Raw genomic sequence first — 16716 nt, forward strand, 5'->3', positions numbered from 1 at the left:
GGGCTGGTGTGGTTACATGTGGTCTGCGGTTGGACGTACTGCCAAATTCTCTAAAACAACATTGGAGGTGGCTTATGGTAGAGAAATGAACATTCAATTATCTAACAGCTCTGGTGGACATTCCTGCAGTCAGTATGCCAATTGTATGCCCCCCCAAAACTTGAGACGTCTGTGGCATTGTGTTGAGTGACAAAACTGCACATTTTAGATTTCTCTTTTATTGTCCCCAGGACAAGGTCCACCTCTGTAATGATCATGCTGTTTAATCAGATTATTGATATGCCACATCTGTCAGGTGGATAGATTTACTTGGCAAAGGAGAAATGCTCACTAACAGGAATGTAAATACATTTGTGCACCAAATTTGAGAGGAATAAGCTTTTTGTGCATGTGGAACATTTCTGGGATCTTTTCTTTCAGCTCATGAAACTTGAGACAACACTTTTACATGTTGTGTTTATATTGTTGTTCAGAATAGATGTAAATGATGTCATAAGCAAAATTGTTAAATGTATTTCAAAGGAAAATTCCCATGGTCCATAGTATGGTTGATTTGGAATATGTCAACAGAAATCTATGTCATTTTTTTTACAAAATTGCCTAAAGTTACATTCATCTTAGCCTACTCCTCTGGGAAATCAGATTTAAACACAAACATTCTGAGCTACCAAGGCAAGTTAATCAGGCTTTGACTGACAATTATATCTAATCCATTACTATTTCAGTACAATGGCAGTTTTGGATGCAAAATATTTTTGGATGCAATATAGTTTCTCTTTAATTGACCATGCTCTGCAATAAAAATAACAGAAAACACCAGCTAAAATGCTGCCTTCCAGCTCCTAGGTATTCCTTTGTTTTGTTCATTATTTTCCTTTCTTAATTGAACTGTGAGTGGAAGCCGCATAACTGCCATCAAACCATGCCATGTAAAATTATAGATTTGATTATTTCAATGTGCTACTTATAGAGCATGTCAATGTACTCTTCAACAAAAGTGTGTACACTGAGGAGATTTTATAGTCTAAGCTCCTTCTTTTTATGATCATCACACTGGACATGATAAGCAAGAGAGCAAAATGTATAACTGTTCCTGCTGTAATCATTCATGATGTAACTAACAACCATGTTACAACTTACAACCATGACGTACCTTTCTTAATCATTCAAAGTAGAATTTTGTATTCTAAATCTTATCTTTGTTTGCATCTTTGTTAGGGAAACAGAAATACCTGTGTGCGAGCAGAAATGACTGCACCATCGATAAGCTGAGAAGGAAGAACTGCCCATCATGTCGACTGAGGAGGTGTTTTGAAGCTGGGATGACCCTTGGAAGTAAATACAACTATTATGTCAATTTCTTAAGTCAATGAGAAATAATCAAAGTACTTAGCCATCCATCCATCCACTCACTGATCGATAATCATGGACAAAAGTTTGTGAATGTACAGTTACATACATTCACCAGTCAGTTTGTTAGGTACACCACCCCGTTCACAAAAACACATCGCTCCTACAGACAGTGAGTCACATGGCTGTGGGTTGCTATATAAAGCAGGCAGACAGGCATTGAGGCATTCAGTTACTGTTCAATTGAACGTTAGAATGGGCGTGTTGCGTGGTATCATCGGCGGTGCCGGGGGCGCCGGATCGCCCGATAGTGTCTAGGGTTTACCGAGAACGGTGCGACAAACAAAAACATTCAGTCAATGAAAACAGCTTGTTGAGGTCAAAGGAGAATAGCAGGAATCGTGCAAGATAACAGGCGGGCTACAGACAGACAAATAATGGCGCAGTACAACACTGGTGTGCAGAACAGCATCTTGGAACATACAACTCGTCGATCCTTGTCACGGATGGGCTATTGCAGCAGACAACCACACCGGGTTCCTCTCCTATCAGCTAAAACCAAGAAGAAAACCGGCTCCAATGCTAGACAATTGAGGAGTGGAAAAACATCGACTTGAACATTACAGTGAGTTCAGTTTACTTGTGTGGCCTGCACAGTCCACAGACCTCAACACAATAGCATAGCTGCGGGAAGTAGGGGTGCTGAGGGAACTGAAAAAATACAATAAAAATAGTGCACTTGGCCTTTATTATTCCCCACAGCACCCCCACCCAGCTGCCATGCCCAATAGAGTATCTTTGGGATGAGATGGAACGGGCTGTTCGCAGCATGAATGTACCACTGTCCAATCTACAGCAACTGCGTGATGCCATCGCATCAGCATGGAACAACACAACTTGTAAAATGTCTCCAATTTTTCAAGCGGTTCTGGAGGCAAAGGGTGTCCGACCCGGTACTAGATGGCCCTACCTAATAAACTGGCCAGTGAGTGAATATGGGCCATTCTACAGAAGTGGTGCAAATTGGGGGTTGAAAAAAAAGCTCAGTTTGTAACGGTTTTCTTTAGGTGAAGTAGAAGCGGACCAAAATGCAGCGTGGTGGTTATTCATGTTCTTTAATGAAGGAACTAGACATGAAATAACTAACAAAACAATAAATGTGCGAAAACCTAAACAGTCCTATCTGGTGCAAACACAGAGACAGGAACAATCACCCACAAACACACAGTGAAACCCAGGCTACCTAAGTATGATTCTCAATCAGAGACAACTAATGACACCTGCCTCTGATTGAGAACCATACTAGGCCGAAACATAGAAATACCCCAAAACATAGAAAAACAAACAGACTGCCCACCCAACTCACGCCCTGACCATACTAAATAAATACAAAACAAAGGAAATAAAGGTCAAAACGTGACACAGTTGTATCCTATTTTTCACCAAACTTTCAGCACATGTCTTCCAACATACAGTGCTATCAGAAAGTATTCACACCCCTGACTTTTTCCATATTTTGTTATGTTATAGCCTGAATTTAAAATTGATTAAATTGAGATGTTTGCCTCTGGCTTACACACAATACCCCATAATGTCAAAGTGGAATAACTTATTATTATTATTATTTTTAACAAATTCATTAAAAAAAGAAAAGCTGAAATGTCTTGAGTCAATAAGTATCCGAGTATTCCTTTGTTATGGCAAGCCTAAATAATTTCAGGAGTAAAGATTTGCTTAAACCCTCTTGGTGTTAGGGGGCAGTATTTTCATTTTTGAAAAAAAAACGTTCCCGTTTTAAACGGGATATGTTGTCAGGAAAAGATGCTAGAATATGCATATAATTGACAGCTTTGGATAGAAAACACTCTAACGTTTCCAAAACTGTAAAGATATTGTCTGTGAGTATAACAGAACTATTGTTGCAGGCGAAAGCCTGAGAAAAATCCAATCCGGAAGTGCCCCAGGTTTTGAAAGCGCTGCGTTCCAATGACTCCCTATTCAGCTGTGAATGTACCATCAACGAGCTTACGCTTTCTACGTATTCCCCAAGGTGTCTACAGCATTGTGACATAGTTTTACGCATTTCTGTTGAAGAATAGCCGTAGGCGGCCACATTGCGTAAGTGGTCACATGGTGGCTCCGAGAGAGATTCTCGCGTAAAATACAGAGGTAGCCATTACTCCACTTGGTCCTAGTGAAAAACGAATTGTCCCGACGGATATATTATCGAATAGATATTAGAAAAACACCTTGAGGATGGATTCTAAACAACGTTTGCCATGTTTCTGTCGATATTATGGAGCTAATTTGGAATATTTTTCAGTGTTGTGGTGACCGCAATTTCCGGGCGATTTCTCAGCCAAACGTGAAGAACAAAAACGGAGCTATTTCGCCTACAAAAATAATATTTTGGGAAAAAATTAACTTTGGCTGTCTACCTGGGAGTCTCGTGAGTGAAAACATCCGAAGTTCATCAAAGGTAAACAATTGAATTTGATTGCTTTTCTGATTTCCGTGACAAGGTTGCCTGCTGCTAGCAAGGCATAATGCTATGCTAGGCTATGATAAACTTACACAAATGCTTGTCTACCATTGGCTGTAAAGCATATTTTGAAAATCTGAGATGACAGGGTGATTAACAAAAGGCTAAGCTGTGTTCCAATATATTTCACTTGTGATTTTCATGAATAGGAAGATTTTCTAGGAAGATTTATGTCCATTGCGTTATGCTAATTAGTGTCAGATGAGTTTGTGGATGAATCTGTGTTTGAAATGTACTGCTCGACTGAGGGACCTTACAGATAATTGTATTTGTGGGGTACAGAGATGAGGTACTCATTAAAAAAATCATGTTAAAATGTACTATTGCACACAAAGTGAGTCCGTGCCACTTATTATGTGACTTGTTAACCTGTAGTGACACCCCATCCCGTGAACGGGACCGTTGTCATCACTATGGATGGTGTATCAATACACCCAGTCACTACAAAGGTACAGGCATCCTTCTTAACTCAGTTGCCAAAGAGGATGCAAACTGCTCAGGGACTTCACCATTAGGCCAATGGTGACTATACATTTACAGAGTTTAATGGCTGTGATAGGAGAAAACTGAGGATGGATCAACAACATTGTAGTTATAGTACTCCACAATACTAACCAAATTTACAGAGTGAAAAGAAGGAAGCCTGTACAGAATACAAATATTGCAAAACATGCATCCTGTTTGCAAACAAGGCACTAAAGTAATACTGCAAAAAAAATGTGGCAAAGCAATTAACGTTTTGTTCTGAATACACAGTGTTATGTTTGGGGCAAATCCAACACAACACCTTACTGAGTACCACTCTCCATATTTTCAAGCATAGTGGTGGTTGCATCATCTTATGAGTATGCTTGTAATCATTAAGGACTGGGGAGTTTTTCATGATAAAAAATAAACGGATTGGAGCTAAGCACAGGCAAAAAAGCAGAGGAAAACTTGGTTCAGTCTACTTTCCACCAGACACTGGGAGATGACTCTACCTTTCTGCATATGTTAAATATTTACCTGAATTCCTTACCACTCCACTAAATTTGTTCCATACTGGAACATAGTAAAAAAGTTGCAATAAAGGGAGAACCAGTAGGGATCATTGTGATTAACCTTTTATTACAGATACTTTTCGAAATTGAATTTTCATACAAAATTTACAAAATAAGTAAAAACATTTTTTTTTTTACCTGATTTTCAAAACCTAGAGAAATATAATCTCTATTGTTCTCTGTAAAATGGTTTATGTTGATTGTATGAATCTGAAACTTGTTTATCGATTGAATTAGTTATGCATCTAAATTATATTGTTAGACGTTTAATTATTCCTTTACCTATGTTTATTTTGGCAAAATAAGAGGTGTTTCGGTATGAAGTGTCAATCACATAAATAAATACATCTAGGACTCTAGATGGATGTAACTTGTTTTAGTATAGACATTGCCAAGACCAAGACCACTAGATCAAGAGTCCGTGGGCCCTTTCTTCAATTGTAAGATACTCAAGTAGAGTAAACTCGAGTAGAGTGCAGGAGAGCACAGTACATTAGAGTGCAGTAGAGTAGGGTACAGTACAGTAGAGTAGGGTACAGTACAATATAGTACAGCACAATACAATACAGTAGAGTACAGTGAATTACAGTACAGTATAACACATTATAGACATCCACATTTTGGCCAAATAGATGTCAATGTTTGGGCTCTTGAAGGCTTGGAGCCCCCCTGCTGACAAAGCATCTCAATACTCTACACTTTTTCTTGAGGCGTGCATTTGTCGACTACCCACATGGTGATCCTCTGTAGCTCAGTTGGTAGAGCATGGTGACTTTATAATGGAGATGGCCTCAATGATGCTGCCCATGCTGTCACAGACTCCATAATGGCACAGATACAAAGAGGAGATCTCTGTATATCTCTATGGTTTCTGCTAAATGACTTAAATGTAAATGTATTATAGTTTCGGTTGTGGCCGTTTTGGTTTGGGCAATTTTGACATATATTTTACTTTAAACTGCAAATTAAAACTGCAAAAAACAATGATTTTCCATCAAATAGAATCAATGTAGGAACATAGGCGGCATGTGAGTTTCATGTTTGGGGAAGGTAATTTTCACCATAAAAATGAACCTTTCTAATAACGCATTCCATGCATCATCACATTTGTAGACTTATGTAAGATAGCCTACTATTCGTAATGTGATGAGTAGATTGGATACTCATTTAGGCTAATAACATAACTCAATCACTGTTCACAAAAAAGATTGTTCAATGCATGGCCTATAGCGTAGAGTAGGCCTAAACTATATGCTAGCCTATATCAGACACGCTTCTTCATTCTTTGCACGGGTGTCACGCCCTGAACTTAGAGATCCTTTTCATGTCTCTATTTTGGTTTGGTCAGGGTGTGAGTTGGGGTGGGCATTCTATGTTTTGTGTTTCTATGATTTTCTGTTTTGCCCGGGTATGGTTCTCAATCAGGGACAGCTGTCGTTGATCGTTGTCTCTGATTGGGAACCATACTTAGGTACCCTTTTCCCCACCTGTGTTTGTGGGACGTTAACTTTGTTTGATGGGACATAGCCTTAAGCATCACAGTTTGTTTAGTATTGTTTATGGTTTTGTCGGCGTCATTTAAAAAAATAAAGATAATGTACGCTCACCGCGCTGCGCCTTGGTCCTCATCCTTCAACAGCCGTGACAACGGGAAAAATTTGGCCTTTTTATAAATAAATGTTATGCAATTCTACTACACTTTATATGACTGGAGACATTAGCAGAATCTTGTTTAATATGACAAGTTGCAAGGGAGCCTACTCTAATGACACTGACAAACAGATCGATGAAAACAACGTCCATATAATAGGCCTACGAGAAGGGGAGACACAAATAGAATATGACGTCCAAAAATTTGGCACTGACCCAATGATAAAATGTGAATATGCGCAGTGCGCACTCACCAGGGATATGGCCAATGTTCTTCACTGGTGCCAATATAGTGTTGTTCACACAATTAAATTGAGAATTTTGATAACTAAAAGCCAGATTAGAGTATTTTCATTGTATTCTCTTTACAGCAATAGCCATTTGCTTTCCAAACTATGTCATCCTGTGATTGTATTTTTAAATATTGCTTTATGCCTGGCTGGGCCTCTACTTTTCACTGACAGTCGCAACTCAACAATAATCTAGTTGTTATTTGCCGTGTAAGCTGCACAAATTGGTTGCGCTGCCCTTCCTTCCAACTGTAGGCAATGCAATTTAATGCAATTTCTTTAAAGAAGCTAATGATCCTCTGAGGACAAATCATGCTTTAGTAGCCTATTTTGATAGGTTTTTATTTCTGTATAGACAGGAGTAGGCTAATTAGGCTATCTAGTTTTTTGTCAATTTAATTCAATTTACTTTAGGGAAAGCTCAATTGCACTCCACACTGCCCTTTTCCACCTGGAAAAAAGGAACACCTATGTGAGAATGCTGTTCATTGACTACAGTTCAGTGTTCAACACCATAGTGCCTACAAAGCTCATCACTAAGCTAAGGACCCATGGACTAAGCACCTCCCTCTGCAACTGTATCCTGGACTTCCTGACAGGACGCCCCCTGGTGGAAAGGGTAGGCAACAACACATCTGCCACGCTGATCCTCATCACTGGGGCACCTCAGGGGTGTGTGCTTAGTGTCCTCCTGTACTCCCTCTTGTACTCTCTGTTGAAGTCGTGGCCAACCATGACACCAACACCATCACTAAGTTTGTTGACAACAGTGGTAGGCCTGATCACTGACAACGATGGGACAGCCTATGGGGAGAAGGTCAGAGACCTGGCAGTGTGGTGCCAGGACAACAACCCCCATTAACATCGACAGGACTGAAGTAGAGCGGGTCGAGAGTTTCAAGTTCCTTGTTGTCCACATCATCAATGAACTATCATGGTCCAAACACACCAAGACATTTGTGAAGAGGGAAAGACAAAAACTGTTCCCCCTCAGGTGACTGAAAAGATTTGGCATGGGTCCCCAGATCCTCAAAGTTCTACAGCTGCACCATCGAGCGCATCCTAACCTGTTGCATCACCGCCTGGTATGGCAACTGCTCGGCATCCGAGGTGCTAAGAGGGTAATGCCTACGGCCCAGTACATCATGGGGCCAAGTTTCCTGACATCCAGGACCTATATACTAGGTGGTGTCAGAGGAAGACACCACCTAGTATATATTGTCAAAGACTCCAGTCACCCAAGTCAAAGACTGTTCTCTCTGCTACCGCATGGAAGCGGTACCGGAACGCCAAGTCTTGGACCAAAAGGCTACTTAACAGCTTCTACCCCCAAGCCATAAGACTGCTGAAAAACTGAACAAATTAAATTGCCACCCGAACTATTCACTTTTACAAGTTACCTCGACTAACCTGTACCCCCGCACAATGACTTGGAAAGCGGTACCCCCTGTATATACAGTTGAAGTCAGAAGTTTACATACACTTAGGTTGGAGTCATGAAAACTCATTTACCAACCACTCCACACATTTCTTGTCAACAAACTATAGTTTTGGCATGTCGGTTAGGACATCTACTTTGTGCATGACACAAGACCTTTTTCCAACAATTGTTTACAGACAGATTATTTCTTATAATTTCTTATACGTATAATTCACTGTATCACAATTCCAGTGGATCAGAAGTTTACATACATTAAGCTGACTGTGCCTTTAAACAGCTTGGAAAATTCCAGAAAATGATGTCATGGCTCTAGAAGCGTCAATTGGAGGTGTACCTGTGGATGTATTTCAAGGCCTACCTTCAAACTCAGTGCCTCTTTGCTTGACATCATGGGAACATCAAAAGAAATCAGCCAAGACTTCAGCAATTATTTTTTAGACCTCCACAAGTCTGGTTCATCCTTGGGAGCAATTTCCAAACGCCTGAAGTTACCATGTTACTAACAATAGTACGCAAGTATAAACACCATGGGACCACGCAGCTGTCTCCTAGAGATGAACGTACTTTGGTACGACAAGTGCAAATCAATCCCAGAACAACAGCAAAGGACCTTGTGAAGATGCTGGAGGAAACAGGTACAAAAGTATCTATATCCACAGTAAAACGAGTCCTATGTTGACATAACCTGAAAGGCCGCTCAGCAAGGAAGAAGCCACTGCTCCAAAACCACCATAAAAAAGCCAGACTACGGTTTGCAACTGCACATGGGGACAAAGATGGTACTTTTTGGAGAAATGTCCTCTGGTCTGATGAAACAAAAATAGAACTGTTTGGTCATAATGACCATTGTTACGTTTGGAGGAAAAGGGGGAGGCTTGCAAGCCGAAGAACACAATCCCAACCGTGAAGCACGGGGGTGGCTGCATCATGTCGTTGGGGTGCTTTGCTGCAGGAGGGACTGGTACACTTCACAAAATAGATGGCATAATGAGGTAGGAACATTATGTGGATATATTGAAGAAACATCTCAAGACATCAGTCAGGAAGTTAATGCTTGGTCGCAAATGGGTCTTCCAAATGGACAATTACCCCAAGCAGACTTCCAAAGTTGTGGCAAAATCGCTTAAGGACAACAAAGTCAAGGTATTGGAGTGGCCATCACAAAGCCCTGACCTCAATCCTATAGAAAATTTGTGGGTACAGCATGATGCTGGGGCCACCATGCTTTGCAAACATGTCTAAAAACAGTTTTTGCTTCGTCATTATGGGACACTGTGTGTAGATTGATGAGGGAAGATGTTTGTTTAATCTATTTGACAGAACTCTGACAGAGATTTTTGACAAGAGACGGCGCCGGAGAAGATGGCTGATGTTTTACGTGCTCCTAACAGATTGTGTATTTATGTTCGTTTTTTTTGCAACTTATTTTTAAACTTATTTTATACATAATGTTGCTGCTACTGAAAGATTAGTGGAATCTGTGTGGGTAGCTGGACAGGTAGGATGACTGACAGTGAAGGTGAACAGGTGGTCACGTGTCAGGTGACAGAGGAATGGATGAGTCTGAGGCAGGAATTCCTTTAACCATAAAGTGGTATATTTACTGAGTAGTCTGTGCTGCATCACAAAGGAAACAAATAACATGTATACAATCAAATTCATAATCAAAGATCAAATCATATCATTCATTATTAATATAATTTAGGGAATTCAACAGTCCAGTTAATTAAGAAGTCAATAGTAATCATCCGTGAGTCATTTAGGCTCGTAACTATTTATCATAAAAGAATACAAACAGTGAATGGTTATACAATCTATTATCCCCATTATCAAAGTCAATCAGTTAGCAAACAATGACGTTTCTCATTTCACTCTTTCAATTGTCTTCGTGTACATATATTTAATTTCAATACACATGAACCATATCGATTGCATAATTAGCCTATGAGGATCCGTAGGGCCGTGATCATTGACAATTCACATTACACAATATGTTTGAAGCTGCGCTCCAAGCCGCGCTCCGCGGTAATAACTATTAACAGTAACTGAATGGCCCACTCTCCCGATCGCCACAGATAATTCAGATGAAAGGTAAAAGTCGGTCGACTTACGTGGATTCATGGACGCACAGAACTTCTGGATCAGATGGAGTTAAGGAAGAGAAAGCAGCGAGATCAAGCGATGGCAATTTCCTCCTTTTATGGAGTTGAGATCTGTCGGACATTTCCACCTGACCTAATTAAAGCGCCCCTGGCCCAGCTGAGTAAATGGCAATGAATTAAAGGATTATTCCACCAACTCCATGGGCCTTTTCTATAGCTACCGTCTCTTATGACCGAAAATAACTTAATTAGAACAGCGATTACTCACCACGAACTGGCAGAAGCTTTTTTTTCCTTTAACAAGTCCGACGAGCCCGACGTGAACGACATACTGCTTTCCCGCGAACAAGCCCAAATCCCAGTCATTTGCGTGAAGAGACGACGGAGAAAAAGAGGACGGAGGTCGGGCTGCCTTCTGAGAATTCGTAGGCTGTCGAAAAACACCCCCCTGTCTTCCGTTCTACTAGCTAACGTTCAATCATTGGAAAATATAAAATCGATGACCTACGAGGAAGATTAAACTACCAACGGGACATTAAAAACTGTAATATCTTATGCTTCATGGAGTCGTGGCTGAACGACAACATTATCAACATACAGCTGGTTGGTTATATGCTGTATCGGCAGGATAGAAGAACGGCGTCTAGTAAGACAAGGGCTATGCATATATGTACACCACTCGATGTCACAGGAAGGCCATAAAGATCATCAAGGACAACAACCACCCGAGCCACTGTCTGTTCACCCCGCTATCATCCAGAAGACGAGGTCAGTACAGGTGCATCAAAGCAGGGACCGAAAGACTGAAAAACAGCTTCTATCTCTTGGCAATCAGACTGTAAAACAGCCACCACTAACATTGAGTGGCTGCTACCAACACACTGACTCAACTCCAGCCACTTTAATAATGGGAATTGATGGAAATTGATGGAAAAAGCGGGCAGGTTGTTGGGCGGCCGGCCGTCACAAGACGCGAGATTTCATCTGGAGAGAGAGGGGAGAAAGAGGTCAGAGCACAGGGTAGGGCAGTGTGAGCAGAACCAGCAGTGTCGTTTGACTTAGCAAACGAGGATCGGATGTCGTCGACCTTCTTTTCAAAATGGTTGACGAAGTCATCTGCAGAGAGGGAGGAGGGGGGGATTCAGGAGGGAGGAGAAGGTGGCAAAGAGCTTCCTAGGGTTAGAGGCAGATGCTTGGAATTTAGAGTGGTAGAAAGTGGCTTTAGCAGCAGCGACAGAAGAGGAAAATGTAGAGAGGAGGGAGTGAAAGGATGCCAGGTCCGCAGGGAGGCGAGTTTTCCTCCATTTCCGCCGGCTGCCCGGAGCCCTGTTCTGTGAGCTCGCAATGAGTCGTCGAGCCACGGAGCGGGAGGGGAGGACCGAGCCGGCCTGGAGGATAGGAGACATAGAGAGTCAAAGGATGCAGAAAGGGAGGAGAGGAGGGTTGAGGAGGCAGAATCAGGAGATAGGTTGGAGAAGGTTTGAGCAGAGGGAAGAGATGATAGGATGGAAGAGGAGAGAGTAGCGGGGGAGAGAGAGCGAAGGTTGGGACGGCGCGATACCATCCGAGTAGGGGTAGTGTGGGAAGTGTTGGATGAGAGCGAGAGGGAAAAGGATACAAGGTAGTGGTCGGAGACTTGGAGGGGAGTTGCAATGAGGTTAGTGGAAGAACAGCATCTAGTAAAGATGAGGTCGAGCGTATTGCCTGCCTTGTGAGTAGGGGGAAGGTGAGAGGGAGAGGTCAAAAGAGGAGAGGAGTGGAAAGAAGGAGGCAGAGAGGAATGAGTCAAAGGTAGACGTGGGGAGGTTAAAGTCGCCCAGAACTGTGAGAGGTGAGCCGTCCTCAGGAAAGGAGCTTATCAAGGCATCAAGCTCATTGATGAACTCTCCGAGGGAACCTGGAGGGCGATAAATGATAAGGATGTTAAGCTTGAAAGGGCTGGTAACTGTGACAGCATGGAATTCAAAGGAGGCGATAGACAGATGGGTAAGGGGAGAAAGAGAGAATGACCACTTGGGAGAGATGAGGATCCCGGTGCCACCACCCCGCTGACCAGAAGCTCTCGGGGTGTGCGAGAACACGTGGGCGGACGAAGAGAGAGCAGTAGGAGTAGCAGTGTTATCTGTGGTGATCCATGTTTCCGTCAGTGCCAAGAAGTCGAGGGACTGGAGGGAGGCATAGGCTGAGATGAACTCTGCCTTGTTGGCCGCAGATCGGCAGTTCCAGAGGCTACCGGAGACCTGGAACTCCACGTGGGTCGTGCGCGCTGGGACCACCAGATTAGGGTGGCCGCGGCCACGCGGTGTGGAGCGTTTGTATGGTCTGTGCAGAGAGGAGAGAACAGGGATAGACAGACACATAGTTGACAGGCTACAGAAGAGGCTACGCTAATGCAAAGGAGATTGAATGACAAGTGGACTACACGTCTCGAATGTTCAGAAAGTTGAGCTTACGTAGCAAGAATCTTATTGACTAAAATGATTAAAAATGATACAGTACTGCTGAAGTAGGCTAGGTGGCAGTGGCTACGTTGTTGACTTTGTAGGCTAGCTGGCAGTGGCTGCGTTGTTGATTACGTTACGTTGCGTTAAAAGAACGACAATAGCTGGCTAGGTAACCTAGAAAATCGCTCTAGACTACACAATTATCTTTGATACAGAGACGGCTATGTAGCTAGCTATGTAGCTAGCTACGATCAAACAAATCAAACCGTTGTACTGTAATGAAATGAAATTAAAATGTGATACTACCTGTGGAGCGAGGCGGAATGCGACCGGGTTGTTGAGTTCTAATCGGTAGACGTTGGCTAGCTAGCAGTGTCTCCTACGTTAAGGACGACAAATAGCTGGCTGCGTTGTGTTGATTACGTTACGTTGCGTTAAAAGAACGACAATAGCTGGCTAGGTAACCTAGAAAATCGCTCTAGACTACACAATTATCTACACAATTATCTTTGATACAGAGACGGCTATGTAGCTAGCTATGTAGACGGTGGGCGTTAGCTAGCTGGCTAGCTGCTGGGCAGATACGTTAGGACGACGAAATACGATAATTACGCAATTATCTTTGATACAAAGACGGCTATGTAGCTAGCTAAGAAGAAATTGCTAAGATTAGAAAAATCAAACCGTTGTACTATAATGAAATGTAATGAAAAGTTATACTACCTGCAGACCGAAGTGCAGACCGAAGTGCCCATACTGGTATTTATTTATTTATTTATTTTGCTCCTTTGCACCCCACTCTCTACCTGCACATTCATCTTCTGCCAATCTACCATTCCAGTGTTTAATTGCTATATTGTAATTACTTCGCCACAATGGCCTATTTTTTTCCTTAACTTACCTCATTTGCACTCACTGTATATAGACTTTTTGTTTTCTTTTGTTCTACTGTATTATTGACTGTATGTTTTGTTTATTCCATGTGTAACTCTGTGTTGTTGTATGTGTCGAATTGCTACGCTTTATCTTGGCCAGGTCGCAGTTGCAAATGACAACTTGTTCTCAACTAGTCTACCTGGTTAAATAAAGGTGAAATACATTTAAATAAAAAATAAAAAAATGTATATACTGTACTCTATCATCTACTGCATCTTTATGTAATACATGTATCACTAGCCACTTTAAAATATGCCACTTTGTTTACATACCCTACATTACTCATCTCATATGTATATACTGTACTCGATACCATCTACTGCATCTTGCCTATGCCGTTCTGTACCATCACTCATTCATATATCTTTATGTACTTTATTCGTTATCCCTTTACACTTGCGTGTATAAGGTAGTAGTTTTGGAAGTGTTAGGTTAGATTACTCGTTGGTTATTACTGCATTGTCAGAACTAGAAGCACAAGCATTTCGCTACACTCGCATTAACATCTGCTAACCATGTGTATGTGACAAATACATTTGATTTGATTTGAAAAAATGTAAACAACAGCTGGTGCACAATATCTAAGGAAGTCTAGGTTTTTCTCGCCAGAGGCAGATTATCTCATGATAAACTGTAGACCACACTATCTACCTACAGAGTTTTCATCTGTATTTTTCGTAGCTGTCTTCATACCACCACAGACCGATGCTGGCACTAAGACCACTCTCAATGAGCTCTATTCCGCCATAAGCAAACAGGAAACGTTCATCCAGAGGCGGTGCTCCTAGTTGCCGGGGACTTTAATGCAGGGAAACTTAAAATCTGTTTTACCAGACTTCTATCAGCATGTTAAATTTGCAACCAGAGGGAGAGAAAAAAACTCTAGACCACCTTTACTCCACACTCGGAGACGAGTATAAAGCTCTCCCTCTCCATCCATTTGGTAAATTTGACCATAATTCTATCCTCCTGATTCCTGCTTACGAGCAAATATGTAAGCAGGAAGCACCAGTGACTTGGTCAATAAAAATAGTGGTCAGATGAAGCAGATGCTAAGCTACAGGACTGTTTTGCTAGCACAGACTGGAATATGTTCCGGGATTCTACCTATGGCATTGAGGAGTATGCCACATCAGTCATTGGCTTCATCAATAAGTGCATCAATGACTTTGTCCCCACAGTGACCGTACGTACATACCCCAACCAGAAGCCATGGATTATAGGCAACACCCGCACTGAGCTAAAGGGTAGAGCTGCCACTTTCAAGGAGCGGGACTCTAACCCGGAAACTTATAATAAATCCTGCTATGCCCTCTGATGAACCATCAAACAGGCAGTGTTTCGAGTATTCACCCCTCTTGGCATTTTTTCTATTTTGTTGCCTTACAACCTAGAATTAAAATATTTTTTTGGGGGGGTTGTATAGTTTGATTTACACAACATGCCTACCACTTTGAAGATGCAAAATATTTTTTCTTGTGAAACAAACAAGAAATAAGACAGAAAAACAGAATTTGAGCGTGCATAACTATTCAGCCCCCCAAAGTCAATACCTTGTAGAGCCACCTTTTGCAGCAATTACAGCTACAATTCTCTTGGGGTATGTCTCTATAAGCTTGGCACATCTAGCCACTGGGATTTTTGCCTGGTCTTCAAGGCAAAACTGCTCCAGCTCCTTCAAGTTGGATGGGTTCTGCTGGTGTACAGCAATCTTTAAGTCATTCCACAGATTCTCAATAGGATTGAGGTCTGGACATTGACTAGGCCATTTCAAGACATTTAAATGTTTCCCCTTAAACCACTCAAGTGTTGCTTTAGTAGTATGCTTAGGGTCATTTTCCTGCTGGAAGGTGAACCTCCGTCCCAGTCTCAAATTTCTGGAAGACCGAAACAGGTTTCCCTCAAGAATTTCCCTGTATTTAGCACCATACACCATTCTTTCAATTCTGACCAGTTTCCCAGTCCCTACCGATGAAAAACATAGGTAGGGACTGGGGATGTTGTTCTCGGGGTGATGAGAGGTGTTGGGTTTGCGTCGGACATAGTGTTTTTCTTAATGTCCAATTTGACAACTGATAGGCCTAATATTGTTACTCATCAGATTATTGTGAATTTAATCTTGTCTATAGGCTTTCAATGGGCCGGCTGTGCAGGCTGACTGGCATCGCTCGTTTTCCGCTCATCAAGTTGCAGCTGTTTCTCAATCTTGACACTCTAATGTACTTGTCCTCTTGCTCAGTTGTGCACCGGGGCCTCTCACTCCTCTTTCTATTCTGGTTAGAGCCAGTTTGCGCTGTTCTGTGAAGGTAGTAGTACACAGCGTTGTACAAGATCTTCAGTTTCTTGGCCATTTCACGCATGGAATAGCCTTCATTTCTCAGAACAAGAATAGACTGATGAGTTTCAGAAGGAAGTACTTTGTTTCTGTCCATTTTGAGCCTGTAATCGAACCTACAAATGCAAGTTTTATTGGTTCTTTAAGCAGAACAACAGTTTTCAGCTGTGCTAACATAATTGCAAAAGGGTTTTCTAATGATCAATTATGATAAATTTAAAATGATAAACTTGGATTAGCCAACACAACTTGCCATTGGAACACAGGAGTGATGGTTGCTGATAATGGGCCTCTGTATGTAATGGTCTTCTTCCTCCTCTAACGAGGAGTAGTAGGAAGTATCGGAGGACCAAAATGCAGCGTTGTATGTATCCATAATGTGATTTAATGGAAAATGAATACAAAATACAAAAGAACAAGATAATCAAGATGAAAACCGAAACAGTCCCGAATGGTGCAAACACTGAAACGGAAAAATAATCACCCACAACTCAAGGGTGAAAACAGGCTACCTAAGTATGGTTCTCAATCAGGGACAATGATTGACAGCTGCCTCTGATTGAAAACTATACCAGGCCAAACACAG

At 41.8% G+C, this 16716-nt stretch overlaps 1 protein-coding gene across 1 annotated transcript in view; it reads left to right on the plus strand.

Moving 5' to 3' along the window:
- The window catches only part of LOC115105739 (androgen receptor-like), a 51818-nt gene that overhangs the window by 14332 nt on the left and 20770 nt on the right, over window positions 1–16716 (plus strand). The window contains exon 3 of the mRNA XM_029628071.2: window positions 1219–1335. Coding sequence (XP_029483931.2) covers window positions 1219–1335 — 117 coding nt within the window. The remainder of the gene's footprint in view (window positions 1–1218; window positions 1336–16716) is intronic.

Source organism: Oncorhynchus nerka, linkage group LG22 (assembly GCF_034236695.1).
Source record: "Oncorhynchus nerka isolate Pitt River linkage group LG22, Oner_Uvic_2.0, whole genome shotgun sequence".
Taxonomy (NCBI): domain Eukaryota; kingdom Metazoa; phylum Chordata; class Actinopteri; order Salmoniformes; family Salmonidae; genus Oncorhynchus; species Oncorhynchus nerka.